Source organism: Chelonus insularis, unplaced genomic scaffold (genome assembly GCF_013357705.1).
Source record: "Chelonus insularis isolate UGA/USDA-ARS -01 unplaced genomic scaffold, ASM1335770v1 contig_254_pilon, whole genome shotgun sequence".
Taxonomy (NCBI): Eukaryota; Metazoa; Arthropoda; class Insecta; order Hymenoptera; family Braconidae; genus Chelonus; species Chelonus insularis.
In genome coordinates, this window is record NW_023276449.1 from 25,614 (window position 1) to 47,166 (window position 21,553).

Here is a 21,553-nt window from a genome sequence, read left to right on the forward strand (position 1 = left end):
TTTTTAGAGAAATGAAATGAAATAATATTTTTTTTCTTTTTAAAAAAAAATAATAGAGACACTATAAATACAGGTAATAAAAATTGAATTGAGTGGTCATAGGTTAATGGAAAAAAGTAGGTAAAAACGGGGAAAGAGGCCAATAAACCCAGGTATTCATTTCTAAGGTGCGGCGCACGTTCTACCACATATTTACTGACATACATACACAATATACATAACTGATCATCGATCAATAAACCCCCAGGATGTGCTGAAGACTGCACAGCTCGTGCGCCGAGTACGACGCTCACTTTCTGGGGCTCGGCCACGGGCAGTTTGTATTTTGTGTGCGATTCAGGGTTCGCCGCGCACGCGATGTTTCGGCGCTGCTAGCGACGTAGATGACCGAAAATATCCGAATGGTGACGAACGTTGATACCACGACGCTTCTCTTAGGCGCCTGTCTCTCTCCCTGTAGCCAAAACGCGCCGACATGTCTCCGGAGTCAGCCTCTTTCATAAAATCACCGTGATAATTTTTATCTTACGAATAAACGTATTAAACTTATCAGTAACTAATTAATTATTATCACAAAATGAAATATCGGGCATCAGAATGTATTAATCTCGAACTCGGTTAAATAGATTTATAGTAACAATGTAGATTTTTAAGTAAAAAAACGAGGGTAAAACTGACCCAGAGGCCACATCGAGATGATATAAAAGGGAGAAATAGGAGATAAAAATAATCTTGAAAGAATCGTTTCTCATTTATTTCGACGACTTTTGAATATTTTTTTATGGGTGTCATGTGCTGATTTAAAATCAGAGTTACACAGTGATCAAGAGTTAATAAAACGACGTAGAAGCCTGATGCAGGGACTAAAGCATCGTGAAATAAATTATACTTGGGTATTATTGCTTCTCTTATAGTTTGGATATATAACAAATATACAATTGACTACGGAAGAGCTACCTCAATGGCCTGATCGACCACTCGTGCGTTCATGAAGCTCGGCTGTTTTGATTCGTCGAGTGAGTATGGAACAAATTATTCTTTTCCTTTATTTTTTATTTTTACTATTTTCTTTCCGCTTTTATCTTTTTTGACAACGTGTATCGTATTGTTACTACACGAATGACTGACGATTTTATAGCTCTTATGATGTGTAGCTTCCGTTCTTTTGTCTTTTCTCTACTCTTTGTTTCAGTTGTTTCCGCTGTCTCTGTCAATCCTTTGTTCCTAGGAGTCATCACTAGAAAATCGAGTGCGTGTCAGGGGCTTTTCCCTCATAAGATTTATGTGAATCTTGTATGTTTTTGTAAAGAAAGGGAGCTGAGAAACTGACTGATTGCCAAGGGCTATTTGAGCTTGAGCTCAAAAAACATCTAAGATGATTGAGTGATAGAAAAGAAAGGGGAGAAAAAACCACGATATTCTCATTTTTTATTTTTTTATTTTTATCATCATCTAATGGGTTTTTAGTTTATGATTTGTCGTTAGATACTGATCATATGTTGAATGTCCTTTGCTTCATCGCGATAGTAGTGACACCCTCGAGAATGTTGTGTCATGACCATTCAGAAAATTTTGCATTCATACATTTTGATGATGATCATAATCATAACAGAAAAGCATTGGATAGAATCATAATAAAAAAAAAACGATATATCAACACACTTCTATGGATTACAAATTTGCAGATTTTTCATTTCAACCGTTGAGTAATTAGAAAAGTTTCAACAAAAGTTTTGGTTAGAAAGTTTTTTCATTAATTTTATTCCTGATAACAATAATACATAATTATAATGATTAAAATTGTGCTATCAACTTTTCTTCATCATCTTTACAATTTACCTTAAAATAGTTATTCTTTTACTCTGACATAAACGTTTCTAGTTAATAACTTTTATTATCAGTGATATCATATTACATCATTGAAGGTATTTATCTTGATTTTGGTATTGTATTTCAGTTGATAGTTGAATACAGTCAGTGAAAATATTCAACAGATTAGTGAAGTCACTGTTAGAGAGAAAAAATAGAGTGAATTAGCAATAAGTTAGAAAAGAAGTAATTAAGTACTCGAAAAGAAATAGTAGAAGCAGGAGTGTCATCGTGTTCAGGTGTAACGGAGCGTCGTGGGAATAGAGAAGAAAAGAAAAAAAAGAGCGGCAGTGTTATCTTGAAGTACGTTACAATATTTCAAGAGTTAGCATATAGTATAGCTAAGTAGTTGCTCACGTCACGTTTTGCCTTTAAACTTGATGATAATCTCCAAGACCTTGGTAGTGATTTCGTGTCTTCGAAACTTTGTTCTCCTGAGAATAGAATATAGAATACAAATTTATATAAGTCTTCTACTAAATTTCCTTTATTCAACCTGAAATCAGTTGGAGAATTACTTAGATCTCTAGATCTTGAAATAAATCATAAATACGTCAATATAAAGAAACATCAGTGAAGTTAAACAAGAAATGACGTCTGGTCATATACAAGTTTTGACTTAGTTCTCTAGAGAATGTTATAGAATAATTTTCAACTTCTTAAAAGCAGTTTGTATTCTTAGACTATGCAAACTGACAGTAGAGTGCATTTTGTCTTACCACTCTGTTTCTCAAATAGCTCTGCATACTCATAATCCCTAAGCAAATCATCATTTTAGGACCTCCAAGTGTCATTGAGAATTGTCTGCAATGTGACCTTCTGAATAGAAACATAACGTTTTATTTAGTTAGTCAAGATACACAATTAATTGTGCTTTTCTCGTGTTGTATAACCATTTTATCTTATTATTATGGTAGAAATTTTACAACTGTCACTCTTATCATTCAACTAATTAAACATTTCTGCAAAATATGAATTTATAGTTGTGCTTATAGCTGTAATAATTCATGTTAATTCGCTATTTAAAAAAAAATGCCACAATTCGAGTCGTTGTGTTATGTTTTGTTTATAAATAAATATTTTTCTGCGTGAATTAGAAAATTTATTCTGCATTAATGGATTTATTTTCTTTAATGCAATTACATTGCTTCACGTTATATCAAAATTGAGTTATTTTGAGTGACATAAATAGTTGATTTCTGTTTATGAAATTATAACTGAATTACATTTGAATGGTACTGAGTTGATAGAATTTATTTAAAACAATCAAATTTATTAAAATTCTATAACACTAAAGAAAATATGAATATTTGATGGAATTATTATTTTGTTGATTGTTAATAAATGTTTGTTTTATCCAGTTTATTTATTTGTTTGTTTTTTTTTTTTTTAGTTGCCAAAAAAATGTGTGGTTCTAAAAGATAGAATAGAAATCAACAACTGAACAGAAATATATCGAAATATTTTGGTAAAAAAATGATTGGTCTTGTGAATACTTATGAAGTGTTGAAGTTCAATTCACATTCTTATTTTGTAGTAAATTTACTCTGAAAGTAAAAATTATCCTTTTCATAGCCAGTTTCATATTTTATAGAAAAACTTTTATCCTGGCACTCGATCAAACGAATTTACTTGATATCGTTTATATATAAATGTATCATTTCTTTTTAATAAAAGCTCCTAACTTTCATACCACTCTTACACAATCTGTAATTTATAAAAAAAAATATATGGCTTTTATTATTGTTATTAAAAAAAATTTTAAGTAAAGTAATGTTATAATAATTTTATATAAAATATTTCAAGTAATTGGAAGTTAGTAAATTACTCCATTAAATAACAAACAATTTAATACCACTAAAATAAGCTGGTTGTTCTTACTAACTGAATTAGTAAATTTTAAACGATTCACTAATATCTTGATGGCTTTACAAACTACCAAAAAATTAATGAAATTCCATCTAATTTACTTTGAGAAAGTAAATTTATTAGGTTTCTAACGAAAGAAATGATTTGTTAGGTATTGATAAATTTGATCCTATTAAAATAAATTCTACTATTAGTAAATTTCATTATTTTTTCGATAATTTACATTTTTTTACCTTCATCATTTTCAAACTATTTTTTATATAATTGTGTTTGCTCATTCTTTCAAAATACATTACGTCAATTCCAGCTTGATTGCTTTTTCTTAACTTTTTAATCAAAGGTATTTTAAATTACCTTCGAATTATTTTTAGCCCTATTTATGTTTAAAATAATGAAAATAAAAATAATAATAAATGGAAATAATTATAGAGGTATTTTTGTCATATATATGGAAATACCAAAATTATTTACGCTTGGTTTTCGTTATGCTTTTATATTTATAAACTGTACAGAGTAAAACACAGAGAATTAAGAAAGCACAATGTGAGTATAGGAGTGTAAGCCTTTAAAATTTATTCTACTCTACACAACATTTACTAAATAAATGTTGTTGGTTTTGTATTAAGAGTAGCCTAACTTATTTTTAGTTGAGTTGGGTGAAAAATAATAATAGTGCATTGTAAATTTTCATTTAAACTCTACGAATACATTTCGTACATAGAATATTTCAATATTTTATCACGTTATTTTCTAGTCATTGTAATAAAAGTCTAGATATATTCCCTCATTCTACATAAAGTTCAAATAAATTATACTTATGTTCACTACTGAATTTATGATTTATAATACAGGCCAACGATGAAAAAACTTTTTCAATAATTTGGTGAGCTAATTTCGAAAAAAATAATGAAAAAGTCGTATCACTCACCAATTTTTCACATTTTAATATTAAATAAAAATTAAATTTTATCAATTAAAATGTATAACAAATATTTTCAACACTTTAAGGGAGGAAAAGTACAAAAAATAAGCATCTAATATCTAGTAATTTTAGTAATCTAATATTTTTGTACGTAAAATTGTGACCTAGTAAACAACTCAATTGTTTGAGTATAGAATTGATGTCATATTGTAAGAGAATTATAAAACTACTAATAATGATTTGTTTGAATTTTTAAATTAATTTTAGTATCAAAAATTGAATATTCATAGTTTGTAAATTAAACTTATTAATATTAGTCTAGTTTTATATAATTTATTTCTTAATCAAAATACACCATAGATTTTGCAAAATTAGTATAAAGTATTAATGCAACTTTATTCAAACAATAGTTAATACATACTTACATTATTTATTTATACAATTAGTATTTACATTTTTATCGATGAATAAGAAGTTTTCACTTTAAAAAATAAAAAACTGATAAAAAATACAATTTCAGTACCCAACAATACATAAAATTAAGTTAAATTAGTTTAAAAAAATTCTAAAAACATTTTTTCTTATTGATCTGTGTAATCTTAAAGAATAATGTATTGCAATATCGGTGAAATATTTTGAATATTTGATTACCACAACTATAGATGCATAGCAGAATTGTCTATAAATATTAGAAAATCTTTTTAATAATTAAACGATCTTAGAATGTTATTAATAATTTAAGAGTACTCGAGCTTTAAGTATTCAAAGTATTCTTAACTTTTTTTTTCCAAGTAATAATTAAATGGCTAACAGTTTCTTTAACACTCTCATGTCTTATGAATTATATGTAAGCTTTAATGAAATTTCAGCTGGCTATTAGTTATGTAGAATCAGTTTTACATCAGTATATACTTATATTAAACAATGAGTAGAATCCTTGAAGAATTGAGGAATAGTCAACGAAGTTGGTCAACGTAACTCAGACCTCAGACCTAGTCTTTCATTCCATTCTCAATTCAATAACGAGTCAAGTATGTCCATAGATAACAGACATACCTCTGTGGGAATTCCTCCAGATGGGATATACATCCGTGTCTAGAAGCAGTCGATGCTACTACGGTTTAATTGCTCGAGTTTGAACGTCCGATATTCCCAATGCCTGGATATCTTTGTTCACCAATAACAGCTATTGAAATTTATTCTTACCTGTAAAAATGGCTATTGTATATTTCAGTATACAATACACTCTTTTTCTGTGATAATTATTATTTTAATGGTTCGTTGGGGTTCTTTGTATTCTGGCATTGATACTCTAGCTATTTTTTGAGACAATACAATAGAAAAGTTATTAATAAGAATTATAAATTCAGCATTTTTTTAAATTTATTGATAAATTGGTATATATTGTCCTCTATTATCCTCTTAACATTAAAGAGAAAGAAAATGATCTTATTGAAGAAATATTCTACTTCTGAAATTTTATAAAATAAATTTTTTTATAAAAAAAAAACATGTTTATTTAATCAATAACAAAAATTTGAAATATTCGTCATAAAATATTTTATTGAATTGAAAGACATGTGTTTTGATATTTCGTTCAAGTTTGAAGAAGTTCAAGTGTTTTTATGGTCAAATTGGAAATTAAGTTAATTCAATAAAATTTCGAAGAAATATTCATTAGTACGATTGAAAAAAGTGTGCTAATTTTGGAAAATATTACTTTTCCACAATTAATTTCTTATCAGTCTAGTGATAACATTTTTATTGTCACCAACAATAAGTATAAATTATAAATATTGTAATTTTATTATTCATTAGGAGGGTATTTCGAAAGATAATGATTGTTTTAATTAAAATATTCAATTAGTATGAAATTATTTATGCTACAGCTTTAATTTAATTAGAATAATTTTATATTACTTTTGATTATTGATGTTTGCTTTCATGTCTTCAGGTATCAAAAGAAATAAAAAAAATAAGTCGATTTATTGATTTCTACAAAAGAAGAATAAATAATAGAAATAAATCAGATTTTAATTCCAAAGCTGAAAAATAAATTATAGTTACAAAATGAGAAAGATATTTTTTCCTAGAATTTTGAAATTCATGTTACTGATAGAGGTTTTTTTTTATAAAGAAAGTTTTGATTGTATAAAAGAAAAAGGATAATTTTTTTTTTTTTCGTATAATTCCAATTAAAGTTTTGATTATTCTCATCAAGTCAATTATCACTAAAGTGTCTATTTTGGTTGTTTTTTAGAGTTCAGTACGTTTTAGTTTCGCATATTTAGTGGTTGACTTACTAAGTTCATTTCAAATGGTTTATTCATAGAATTATTATGTATTCTCTATTTCGAATTGTGAATAATTGAGGTCAAATTCTCGACTACTAATTCAAACTATTTAAAAAAATATACTTTGAATAAATAGCAAATTTGATCGAAAGATTTTTCATTTTTTTTTTTTTTAATAAACTTCAAATCCCACACAATTCTGAATATTCTTTAATTTTAATTCATTCGAATTATTGATTAATTATCTGTCTCATTTTATCTAATAATTGTATACGGTGAAAAAAACACTATTAATTATTGAAAAGCAACAAAATAACCGTATTTATAAATAATATAACAAACTTCTAGAGCTTTCAAGTATTTACATGCACTTCTTTTAATGAATATTCCAACAAATTCTCGTAATATTTATTCAGTAATTCACATAAAGAAACTTCAACAATCTGAAGACCATTACACGAAACTTGATCAAAAAAATACATCTAGAGTGGTAATATATTTAATAAAATATTTTAATATTTTTACTCCAATCGTGAGTATTTTTTTTTATGTCTACTTTGAGTCGCACCAATTATTTTGGTAATCCAATTAACAATTGCGTTGTTTAGGGAAATAAAATAAATGAGTCCATAAATAAAAAAAAAAATGATAACAATAGACAAATATTATCCTAAATAACATTTATGAATTGTTCACTAATGTAATTAAGTAAATTAAATATTAATCCGATTATTTCAATAAAAATGTTATCACTCTCCTTATGACTATTTATTTAGAAGAAAATTTTTTGTTTGTACATCCATTGTCCTTTCTCTTGTGTCAGTCAGTATTGGAGTAATCATTTTTTTCTTTAATATAAAACTTTCTCCTATGTAGTGAGAGACAAATTCCTGATTTCCCCTCATTCAATTATCTAAAGAAGGGCGGAAGAGATAATAAATTTTTATTATCTCAGCTGTTTTGTTAGTCGTTCCTGTGCTTTTATTTCTTGTGCATGCCTGTGTACTACGTAGACCACTTTGACAATTGTATTTCGAGATAATATCAGAGAAAATAAATTAAAAAGAAAATCTGTTAAAAAAATGTGTTACAGTGGACGTGCGGGGGTGACTGGTGTGATGGGATGGGGCCAGAGCCCCATGGAGTTCGGGTAGACCCGTCTCCGGCCCAGCTCCCCAGCCCCCTCCGCCATCGTAATCGCCACCACTCGTGCAAGCGTCGAAGAGGGCCACCTCGTACGCGATGGAGGTCCGTAACACCCATCAACGGAAAGAAAACGTGCCTCGCGTCCACAGACCTTGCGCCTTCGACAAGGTAATGTTCATTTTTTAATTACCTCAAATTTAATTTCATTTTTTCTAATTTAAATTGTAAATAAACAAATCGATAGGTAAACAAATAATTGAAACTAAAAAATTTATTTTGCAAAAAATTTGTTGGTCATTCAAATTTATTCATTTTATAGATATTTTGGTAATTATGCAGATTAACCTACATCTCTCTGATGACCTTGAATTTTAGTATGTTATAGAAAAAATTATGTCTAAAATGAAAATAATTATATAAAAATTGATATATGTAGGTACAGATGTAAATGCGGTAAAAGGTAATTGAGAATTAACTTCACTTAGTATATGATTAGAATTGTTAAAAAGTTTGTTAAATATTGATGATATGTTATTGGTATGATCTCATATGATTTGAAGCAATTGAATATTGTTTATAATAATTTCAATTTATTATAAAACAATTGGTTTAATAATCAATAATGATATGAGAAAATAACGAAGATTATTAAATACATGGAATATAGAGAAATGAGGTTTTCAGAAAATTGTAACAAAAAAAATGATTATAAATGGTCAATGGGCACAAAGTGCATTCAGACCTATTTATATATTAAATATCGTATATAATAATATTAAATTATTAAATAAATATGAGAAAAAAATGGAAGTAAATGGATGCAAACTAAGCATTGTTTGAACACGTGCATTTTACAATACACACAATTGCATTGTGTGGTTAGCATGAATGTATATCGTGTTAATTAATTATAAACATCATAATTGCTTATTGTGACATATTATAATAAGATACATTAGTTGATACAGCATCTTGATGTTTAATTTAATCATTTTTCGTGATATCTATTTATTACTCTTATTTCTTCATGAATACACTTGTACAAAACTCAGTACAGATGCCATTCAATCAATTTTTTATTAAATATTTTTAATATTCCCATGATAATTGGTGAAGTTGATGAATATAGATTTTGAATAATAAAATACATTTACAAACCATTTCAACTTGATTAATTTCTTCCCAGATGTTAATTTGAGAATGAAAATAACATTTTATCCGAAATGAAAGTAGAGCTAAATTTTTTGGATTTAATCAAGGGACACCTCGACAAACGAGGATAGAATGCGACAGCAAGATAAAATACTGAAAAATTTTTAACTATTTAAAATGAGAAAAAAATTACTTTTTTTTTTTTAAAAAACCTTTTCCATTATTAAAATCGTGTATTAATGATATATTTAGTTATATCTATTACTACTCAATTATATTTCAATTACAAAGGCAAATTAAGAATTTTCCCAATTTTAAAATTAAATTCCAATGCACATTCAAGAACATCACTAGACACTTTTTGATAGATTTAATTAAAAAAATTCATTTTACTATAAAAGATTTTTTTTCTGTTTGTTTAAAATGATTAAAAAGACTCTTTTACATCATCACATTCCAATGATGACACTTTTAGTTCAATTTTTCACTTACGAATATTTTAAAATTAAAAATAGAATTTTTTAGAAAAATTAGTTCACTAAGTATTGAAGTATTATAACACATTTTGTTGCTATCATCCACTTTGATTATCATTTTCTTTTATTTATTATTCAAAAAACATATAAAATATCTCAACTATTAATCAATGTCATGAGGGAGTGAAAAGAATTTCAATAATAAAATAAACAATAAAGTACCATTTATATTGAGTGCAATTCTTTTTTTTTGTCATCATCAAATTTTTTATAGTTATTCTTTAATTAATTTACAGTGACTGATTTTTTATTTTTTTATTTTATTCTTGAACTGAGTATTTATTTTAATATTAATAAAAAAATTTATAATTTATTTTATTGAATTAACCTGCAAACATGATACATTTTCATTTTTAATTAAATAAAAATCAAGTAAAAGTTAATGATGTTAAATTGATTAGTTTAGAGTTGAAAATTAAATAACAAAATTTATAGCTTTTTTTTTGTCTAAATTACATTGCCATTAATTAAAATTCTCAAAGCAGTTATTACTAGGATATTTACTGGGTACAAACATTACGATAAAATCAAAGGATTCAATTTATCAGCAATTATCTTTTCTGTTTTTTTTTACAAAATTTCTGAGAGAAATAAATCTGATTCACAGACCATTTTCTATCCAATTTATAAAGTTTACACTACATTTACCAATAACAATGGACGTCATGTTTAATAGTTACAAGTAATTAAACACTTCATTTATCATAGACATTTAAAAAAGGGAAATCTAATTTAATACAATATTCAGATCTAATCACTCTTATAAATGTCTTTGATTAATCATATGACATCAAACAGCCTTCAAATATATCAACTATCTAAATCAGGATTCCAACATCTGGGATTTCAAAGTCAAAACAATTTACAGTTGATAAAAACCATCCAATCAATCAGGTGCTAAAATCAAAATATTCAGCTCACATTGATTCCTACATTGTAAGGTCATACTGGCATCTCGTGAGACTATAAAATTAATTGATACATACTGCGGTTGGTACAAGGTTGAATTTAATTGTAAAATATCGGAATATTATGAGTCAATTAAATCATTGGAAAAGCTGAACAACAATGTGGGCTCGGTTAATCGAGTAATCAAATTATAAGTTTTTTGTTCAAAATGAAAATACAACAGGTCCATTAGAAAATTCTATCGTTGAAAATTGTGTGAACACAGTCTAATAAAAAATTAATTGAACAAATATTTACTAAAATAAAATACATTCGATTAAATAATGATATCTATTGGATGATAAGTAAATTATTAATGATCATCTCCATGAGATGATTTAAAAAAAAAAAACAAAACAGTTATCAAGATAATGTTGGTCTAATATTTTCTGTTGTGTTTTCTAGATGGAGGAGCTGGTGCAAAAAATGCAAAGCAAGGATGGTGTTCACGTGGGCTGCCAAAAACAATTCCTCACATCAATCCCCTCGGCGTTTACGGGTAGGAATCATCATAATTGGACTGGATCAAAAATTACTTCCTCTATTAGAGTATCTTTCAAGTGCTGGTACATGACTAAAGACTTTTTCTTTCAGGTTGCGAGCTCATAGCGTGGTTAATAGAACGGTTCACGATGGAGCACACAGGTAGAAAATGGTTTTCCTTTCAATACTTTAGTATTATTCATTTTTTATTGAATTATATCTATATTTTTACTCTTCTTTGTTACAGAGGCGCTCTATCTGGCCAATCAAATCTGCCAATATGGCTACTTCTTTCCAGTAAATGATTCTAAGAATCTCACTGTTAAGGATGATAGTTCACTGTATAGGTTCCAGGTAAATTATAAATAAATTTATCAATAATAACAACTTCAAAGATTACAGAAAACAAACATAATCATAACCCATATATTCAGAAGTTAAATGTCGACAATTTTTTTAAATTGTATCACGCACAGTGAACATGCATTTCAAACTTTTTACAATTTTCAGATAACTTTGTCTTTTTTTTTCTATTTTATTCAATAATTTTATAACACTGTATAGATATATTTATTATGCATACAAGGGTTATATTCAATAAAAAAGATCTTATTTTTATTTTAAAAATTGAATTTAAAAAAAACTCGAGTATCAGAGCATAGAAAATGGTGTCAATTGAAATAAGAAAATTGAATTTACTGCAAACTTGATTTGCTTTAATAAGACTTTTATTTTGTATCTGATATCTTTACCTTTAAACACCTCATGTAATTTACAGTGGTTTATTTTCATAATATTGAATTAACTTTATCTCATTCCAGTACAATAAATCTATTAAATCGTCCTAAATAATGTAAAATATAAACGAAGACAAGCTATAATTTTGGTGGCTTGACCTCATTAATTTCCGTGCATCTAATAATTATAATTATCATCATTACAACTATAATAAATTATTAACTTTTATATTACCTTAAATACTGAGATGGTAGATTCGATTACAGTGTAGATTTTATATTAAAAAAAAAAAAAACAGTGACTTCTTAAAACCTAGGGTTTGAATTATTGTTGTTATTTGAAAAAAAAGTCGAGTATCATTATAAAAATGTGGAGATATTTTTTTCTATCATGCACAGTTTTTCAAAAATTAATTACTTTAAATTACTGGATTGTATAGTAAAGAGATCTTGAAGATTTAATATGTAAAGATGTATTTTTCTAATTCTAAATATAATAACTGAAAAACGTATGTCAGAAATAATTAAAATACTACTCATACTTAGTATTTCCAATTCGTGCTCCATAATACAAAAATTTTAATGGTTCTCTAGAAATGTTAGAACCACATACTGAACATATTTACACGAAATAATTCAAATCCCAAACAACAGATGTAATCTAATTATTGTATTACGTCGTACATCCTGGTCATTAATATTTCCCTAAACCATATTTTTAATCATCATAATTCATCTGACATTATTGAATATAAAATTCAAATTTTTTGTTTCAATTCACAAGAATTTATAACCAATTGTTAGAATCGATTTGACATTATCGGATAATTTCTTCGTTTAATTCAAACTAATTTGTATAAATCTTTTCACAACGAGAAAGATCACAGGTTAGATAATCCTATTTTTCATATTTCCAATTAAATATATAGATTAGTTAAAAGTGGAGCATGATAATTTATACGAAGCAAAAAAAATTAATTCGTCACGTAGACTTATTATACAAATATTTTTAAAACAGAGAAATTTATCACAATTTATGTATACATATATTTCAATGATGATGATAATAATAATAATAGTGGTAACGATTACATAGTATCTTTACAATAGTATTGATTATCAACGGTTAATTGATCACTTCCATTGTTGAGTCGAGAAAAGAACCGTTAGCATTTCCGTTAAGAAAGAAAGTAATCTCTTTAACAATAGTTTCAATGAAATAGAAAATAAAATTAAAATAGCGAATAATTTTCTTTTCAACCATTGTCACGAAAATATATTTCATGATATTTTATTTAGTAGTAATAAATCCATCGAATTAAATTAATTCTTTGTTTTCGATTTTTTTTTTATCATTCAGGTACCATATTACTGGCCATGGCAGCACAGAACACCTGACAATGTTGAATACGCCATATACTTGGCAAAACGTACGCTAAGAAATAAGCAACGTCATGCTTTGGAAGATTATGAAATCGTGAGTAATAAATTGTTTATTTAGCTTGATTCATAACGGAATTATTGATGTTACTTCTATGTGCCCTATAAAGAACTCTCTTTTTTATTTAAAAATTGCTCAGTCATACCTTTATACACTCACATAAAATAGTTGTATATAAATCGAAGATAAGCATCATAAATTTTAACAAAATCATACTGAAATTTTTTTCTACATCCAATAAAGGATGTTTTCAGTTAATTTTATTTGAGCAAACAATAATATTTACTTATTCTTTTTATTATGATAACATAATCTGTGAAAATTTTTTTATTTAAAAATTTTAATTTGTATACTTGCTACAATTTTTTTTTGTTTTTTCAAAATTTATTATGATAAAATATGATTATTAAATGCAAAAAATTGTTTTTCATAAAAATGTTTTGCTAATGTTGATTGAATAAAAAAGAGAGGTAAGTATGCATGATAAAATTAATGGATGTTGCAGGACGCTTTGAATAGTCTGAGAAAAAATTTGGCAAATAAATGGGAGTTGATTCAAATGCAAGCGGAAGAGCAAGTACGATTGTCTAAGGATCGTAAGAAAGGCGATAAAATTGTCAGCGATTCACAGGAGCGTGCCTTTTGGAGGGTTTATAGACCACCACCAGGATGTATGAGTAGCCTGGAAGTGCCGCCTGTTCCGACGAGAGCAAGACCTGGTTCGAAACCACCAGTGCGTAAAAGAACGCTGACTGATCTTCAACGTGAAGTAAGTTATTTTTCCTACAAAAAAATTTTATCAGTTAAGTTCTGTCAATTATCATTGATATAAACTATAGATTAGCATCAGACAAATATTTTCTGGGTTCAAGTCTCACTTTAAATTACAAGCTAATCCTACATTTAAACTAAGTGAGATTGAATGCAGCAACTATATTTCTTATGATACAATCTAGAACAGTGAAAAATTATTAAAATATTCTTTAATTAATTTCTGACTTTTTTTAAATTAATTCAATTAATTAACGGGAAAACTTTTTAAGAATTTTTATAAAGTTATGAATAGTAGATTCTTAATTATTTCAAATTAAATTTCACAATAATGAAATAGAACGACCATTTCACTAGTGTCTTTTGCTTAGCAAGACTTTTGATCAACTGTCGGTCGATAGACATTAAAAGATTACAAAAAATTTACTTTGTTCTATAACAAAAGCTTTTTTTTAAACATAAAAACTCAACACAAAAGAGCTAGAGAGTTATTAAAAGAGGTACTTACAACTTTTTCCAAGAAATTGATCAATTTTTATCAACTTCAATAAATTATCTTACGTCAAGAGATGACAATTATCATTAGAAAAAATTATAGAACCTTCATCATTTTTACTTGTATGATAAAATTATATATAAATAATTGAATTATTAATAAATATCTATTTTGTAGGTTGAGTTCCTGAGAAATAGTCTGACACGTACGAGAATCAAAGTATCGGTGGCAATCGAAAATATTAAAACTTACTTTGAAACATATATGGAATATGATCCAATGATTGTGCAACCGTTGCCTTCCAACCCATGGATAAATGATGATCAAATGTTTTGGCAACTCAATAGCCCAATAGTAGAAGTTCCTACTGAAAAACGGGTCAAGAGGTGGGCGATTTCATTGGAAGAGCTCATGGCTGATCCCACGGGTCTCCAGGAATTCACTAATTACCTCAGAAAAGAATATAGTCATGAAAATATTCGATTTTGGCTCGCAGTCAAAGACTTAAGACACTGTTTCCAAGCACAAATACCAGAAAAAGTTGATGACATTTTTAGGTAATCATCTTAATTAATAACTTACATGTTTTTAGTCTGATTATTAAAATGATTTTATTTTAATTAAAAAGCAAGATAATTTTTATGGAGATTATGAAGCTGACATTTATGTTTTATTTGCATATTCCAGAGAATTTCTGGCTCCTGGAGCACCTTGTGAGATAAATATTGACGGCAAAACAATGGATAGAGTACATCAAGAAATGAAAAATCCAAGCAGATTTACGTTTGATGCTGCAGCTGAGCACGTTTATACTTTATTGCTTAAGAAGGACTGTTATCCAAGATTCATTCGGTCAGATCACTATCGAAATTTATTGGCAGCGGGAGTACAACCGTTGCAAAAGAAAAGGTAAATATAATCAAATTTCTATACCTTTTTTTTATTAATAGAAAATTTATCTCTAATTCATAATACATTTTTTTTTAACTTTTTTAAAATTTGTGAACTCGAAGTGAATGAGTTATTAAAAAAGTTATATATAATAACTACAAGATATTAAAAAAATGACTTGAAAAGTTGTAGAAGTTTCTTCACTGGCCTATTTTTATCACACCATCTTGAAAGGTGGTTGAGATCAATTGAAATGCATATTTTATACTTATAGTTCAGAAGACCTTGATCAGAAACTCCCCTACCTTTGTAATAAAATAACGAAAAATCGAAGAGATGAGCGGGATACAAATAAAAGTTACTTAAAAATTTTTTAGTTCAATGTTAGCTTTGAACACAAGACTTTATAAGGTATCCTTAACATACATTTTTATAACGTTTATGTTGAATTTATAGTAACATATTACAAAATACCACTAGTTTGTCTTAAATGTCAGCTCTAGCAACAGAATATTACCATATATTCATTGTCTTTACATATTAGAACAATAGTTCTTGTGTAGCCACATTTTGAAATATTTCTCAACCTAATTCGGAATTCAAAAAATGCTTTATGCATCCAGTTATGAAATATTCAAAAAGTCATCAATAATCTTTAGTGGAAATGACGAAAATATATTTGACTTTCATTGTGAAAAAATTATAGCATTAAATGTATCAAAATTTTTAATTCTTAAACAATAGATACAATGAGAATACTTTTCATTAAATTATTTTCAAGGTTTCACATTGTGAAATCATATCAACGAATGAATAAAGTTCATATTAATGAAAATTTTAAATCCCGTTAAATTTCTAGAATTTAAAATTATCAAAGGAATTTAATTATATTTCTTATCGGCATATTTTTGCTTCTTACGTAGATTTTTTGGATTCGGTGGTCAAGCCAAGAAAAAGGCAGCATCAAGTTCATCAACAGTGCCAGTAAATTTCCAGCCAGGAAACAGTGGATCTAGTGGAGGAAGGAGAAGAGGAAGCGACCGCAGCCTCTCGGGATCTGCTCATGAGCTTGCTATTTGTGGCGTACGAGATGTCACTGCAGCCCCAAGGGTGCCTCATTCTCACAGCCAATCGAATCTCTCTGACATTCCTTACAGGTAGGATTATTTAATATACAAAAATAGACATAAGTGACATGATTAGTCCTGCAATTGACCTGACAACAGAAATAGATTGCATTGTTACTTTATGATAATTGAGATGCTTAAAGTACGCGATTGGCTTCTGCATCATCAAAATATATCTATTTAAATTAGTTAAATATAGTGAGCGTGCTGAACCATTGGATCTTTTCAGGGGAGATCTGTGCCGTCTGATTAACATTCTCTCCAGGCCTAGTTCACATAGTATTCAGTAAGTCTTCGATAACCCTAAAATACTTCTCGTCATTTTCCATGGAAATTTATGTCTTATCAGCTATTAACTATCAATTTATGCTCTAAATGTTTTTTGACTATTGATATTGCAACTCAATACATTCTATGTTTGTGGTAATCATTCTGAAGTGTATATTTTCTGCTTTACTTAAAATTGTTAAACCTTCACGAAATTTTTATCATTCAAGTACTATATTATTCATCACTGAGGCAAGAACATCATAATATATATTACTTTGATTATTCATACCTCATGAACTAATGATAAAATGGAAACAAATTATTTCAAATACTATACTCTCCAAGTATCTTAAATGAAGTGGCTTCTCTTACAATTAATTTCCGAGTTATGATTATTCAAAGCTATAAAAACTTTATACTCTATTTGTATCAACTTTTAAAATTTATCTTTGTTCTAGTCTTCCTTCAGTACACTTATTGTTGTTTCCTTATTACTGTTAAGAGTTGAGTGGTTATTAACATTGACTAACTTAATTGAATTTATGTGTAAATTTTCGTCTTGACAGGATATTGACAGTATGGTAGCAGTCAAAGGATATCAGGCGTTTCTCTTAACCTTAAGAATAATATTTTATAAATTCTGGTGAAATAAAACTTGTAAATAATAATTGAATGCATGAGAGAAGCAGAGATGAAGGATTCGGTGAAAAACTAAATCCTATAATAAAGTTCTTGTTGTCAGGGATGCTGGAGGGACGGAGGTAGCTGCAGTTCGCCCTATGGACGACGTGTGCCCATGGGATGCAGCACCAGGACCGAGCACAGAGCCCGACGTCGTTGCGGGAACATCGTCAGGCTCGACTGACAGCAATTATTGGCCTTATGGAAGTAGTGGGATGGCTGTACCTCAAGAAACGTCATCAAGAACTTCACGAAAAAACTCTTCGCAGCTTGATTCCTGCAGCTCCTCTTCTGACGTCAGCCTAGCCATCGTTGAGGCTTCCGATCGACTGAGAAAAACCTGTGGTCTTCAGCATTCCAGCTCTATAGCAGCCCCAAGTATAAGCAGAAATTATTCAATTGGTCCAAGTGGCAAAGTTAAACTATCAGAAACCAGCAGATCTTCGATAAATTACGCTTCATCGCAGCAATCATTCGATTTGTCGCATTTCCATCATCATCACCATTACCATCATCATCAACATCCGCAAGAAAAACAGCAAGAGTCAGTGAAAAGTGTTCCTGAAGAAACGGAGTTCAAAGAAGAGAAAAAAGAACGTCTTGCTCCTCCTCTTACTATGGCACCTCTTATCAGCATTAGCGCTATTGTGGGCGACTTAACAGGAGACTCCGTTGATTCGGAAAAAAGTGCGGATGAGTCTGTACCTGAAGATAGCAAAGAGGCTGCAAAAACACTTAAACAAGAAGAGAAAACTGTTAAAGAAGAATCCGAGATTACGGACCGTGCTGAGGATGCTCAAGTTGTGCCTGTTTGGGAACCATCTGAGACGAATCAACGACACAATGAAACAACTGGCAGCTCCTCTGTCTCGGTCGTGCCTCGGGAACAGCGTGACAATAATGTTAATGAAGTTTGCCCGTGGGAAGACGAGTGAGTGTAACTTTTTTTAAATACCGAAGAAAAGTTCAAAGTAGTTTCTAAGAATTTTTTTTATGTTGATTTCCCGTAAGTACTCACGCAAAGAAAACTCACATTGTGCACCATGAATAATTAATTTTATATTATTGAAATGATTGAATTCATCATTCATTACGAGATTTAATTAAGTTATCGATTAAGTCAAGAAATAAATGAAAGAATAATGTGGAGAACAAATTGAGTTTTTGTTATTATTTTTAATAGTATTCATTAAATTAAAATTAATTTATTAGTTACTTCTTTTGTTATTATTATCTTTTGTTATTATTTAAACAAATAAAACATAATAAGAAAATTCCTAGAGTAAAATCAATATGTACTCAGAACGTGAGGTCAATGATTTTTTTTAATAAAATTATACTATTTAAATATTTTACAAAATGATTTGGTTTTTTTTTTTATACTTTTTGTGTCATAATAATTGAGAAACTATTTATATTTTCCATAAAATAAATTATTTTAACGTTATTTGAAGTAAATTACAGCACTTAAAATTTTTTATGAGCTGTAATTTAATAAAATTTTAACTGTAAATTTAATTACATTAACTTTATTTCACAGGGAAAACTGTAGAGTGGATACACCGTATGTAAAGACCTACGCGACATTAGGTTATTTGTAAGCTCTCGATAGACATGAGAGTAATTCAGCATATTATTTACATGCAATTCACTTCGCACAGGATCATGAAAAAATTATTTTTCGACGCTGCGCGTAACCAAGACGCTTTAAACTACTCTCAGGTGTTCTATTATAGCAACAAATTTTGATATAATTTGTCTTTCAACATCTTTTTTGAAGATAAGATTTAGCCATGCTAATGAAGAAGGAAAGTACTATGTTAACATCCGCGAAATATTTTTATTATGAATAGAAATGAAATAAAAAATATGAGTCACGAAAATGAGTAAAAAAAAAAAAATAAAGGAAATGTTTACTATATGCATAAATTTAAGGCCTACTATTTTCAATTCTTTATCTTATGGCTGAATTTTACAGTATATTTACTCTATACAATGTATTCTATATAATGTATTAATGTATATGTCTATATTAAATGAATTTATTCATGTTAAAGCAAAATATCGCTAATTATATTGATATATTGACGTTGTAATATTTATGTGAGTAGAAAATAGGAATGACTAGAAAAAGAATGGACAAAAATAGAATTCTACTAAGAATGAAAACTATTTATTCGTTAAAATAAATATTTTGAACATTATTTATAAACATAGAAAAATATTGGAAGTTATTTTTTAATTGTCAAGATGAGATTTAAGGGTGCATAGTCAATTATGAGCCCCATGACCTCAACCTTAGATCTCATTTTCAGTTAATAAGAAAAGACATGATACTTTCTGGTTTTATTTATTCATTATCAGTTTATGTCGTGAATTGATATCTACTTATTTCAATGTTATTTAATCGGTTAATGTTAAAATTATGTCTGAATGTTGATACAATGTTTTGTAGCACAACGTTTGTGTTTTAACATGAAAAAAATTTTTTAAAAATATTCTAATATCTATTAAACACTAGTAGTGAACAAATCTTAAAGATACTAGTATAGAATAGTAAAAGAATAATTTTATTTTACACTTGTGTAATTTTGTAGCTGTAAGTGAACCATAATTATAAAATATTTACTCTTGAATACTATTTAATATTGTCAAACAAGTCAGTGACGAAATCTATTAAATAATTAGTCATACTTTGAAAACTAATTAAGAAAATTTTAAAAAAAGGAATGATTTTATTATGGTTGTAATAGAGATCAGATAAAAATAATACAGTAAATCTCAGAATTTGTTACTGCCCCTGATTCTGATCTTACTGCTATTTATCTGATCTTGTTTAGTTGTAAAATCAATTTATTATAAGTAAAGAAACTCTTAAAGATAAAAGTATATTTTAACCCAAAGTTTTAAATCGCGGATGATGGATGAGAGAATTTAATAGACCCATTTAGTTGTATTTTTAACAAATAGATCAAAAAATATATATAATGATTTAATTTATTACTTATTAAAATGATTGATAATATAAAACACAAAAAATTGTTACAAATTTGGAAATTAATAATTTTTTAATAGCACTTGTATTTAATATTACACTTGAGAGTAGTTTTAAGTTATTTGCTGCATATGGACGTAAATATATGTGAAAAATCAGACTCTTTAATTTGGGAGTTCATACAAATGTTAGCGTGATTTTAATTGTAGTTACTATTAAATAATGTAATTATATTAACGATTAGCAGGAATTAATCGTACGTTTATGAAATAGGGATATAATTAATAATATTATACTGGACAACAAAATAATTCATTATTAATTGATTCAGTTGCTTTTCATCATTCTGATTACACAATTCATTGACAAAATTGCAACCAACAACTGAATAACTGTTATTGTTATTTACTATTAAGATAGAGATTCTATTTATCTATATAAAAGTGACAATTACTAACATCTGCATTGCTTTTCAAATCATATTATCCATGTTGATATCGATAAATATTTATGTATCTGAAGTCTATAAAAGTCACAAAAAAAAATTTAGACTCAGTAATAAATCAAAATTAAGAAAACTACAAGCTAAATTTAATCGATTCTTGGCATGTGACTGGAATCTTGTCTGTTTATTTATATAATTAATATAAATATAACCATTTTGAAATTTTTTGTTGTCCAGACAAAAGATAATGAAAATTTGCCAAGATGCGAATTATATACCCTTTCGATAAACCAATGGGTAAAGGCACTATAGAAAAAAGTTATTGCTGGTTTGTAGAAAATATACCGACTTATAAACTCACCAAAAAGTTAGTCTTCTAGTAAAACAAAAGATAATAAAATTATTAAAAAAAATATAAAACAATTGTATGGTTTTTTGAAGTGATTGATAACAAAAATTAAATAATGATGGTAATGAATA

The 21,553-nt window shown here is 27.8% G+C and overlaps 1 protein-coding gene across 2 annotated transcripts; it reads left to right on the plus strand.

Annotated features, from left to right (window-relative positions):
• The first annotated feature begins 419 nt into the window (after positions 1-419).
• Positions 420-21,493, plus strand: LOC118064803 (regulator of G-protein signaling 9). 2 transcript variants are annotated; one of them, XM_035079672.1, is made up of 13 exons: positions 420-1,016; positions 8,048-8,268; positions 11,142-11,235; positions 11,331-11,381; positions 11,467-11,573; positions 13,317-13,433; positions 13,903-14,166; positions 14,842-15,221; positions 15,352-15,573; positions 16,479-16,712; positions 16,912-16,968; positions 17,695-18,564; positions 19,174-21,493. In XM_035079672.1, the coding sequence occupies exons 2-13, from the start codon at positions 8,197-8,199 to the stop codon at positions 19,232-19,234; spliced, it is 2,529 nt and encodes an 842-aa protein (XP_034935563.1). In that variant the 5' UTR covers positions 420-1,016; positions 8,048-8,196; the 3' UTR covers positions 19,235-21,493. The 2 variants fall into 2 exon arrangements, with proteins under 2 accessions (XP_034935563.1, XP_034935564.1); XM_035079673.1 differs by lacking the exon at positions 16,912-16,968 and having other exon boundaries at positions 422-1,016.
• The last annotated feature ends 60 nt before the right edge of the window (positions 21,494-21,553 follow it).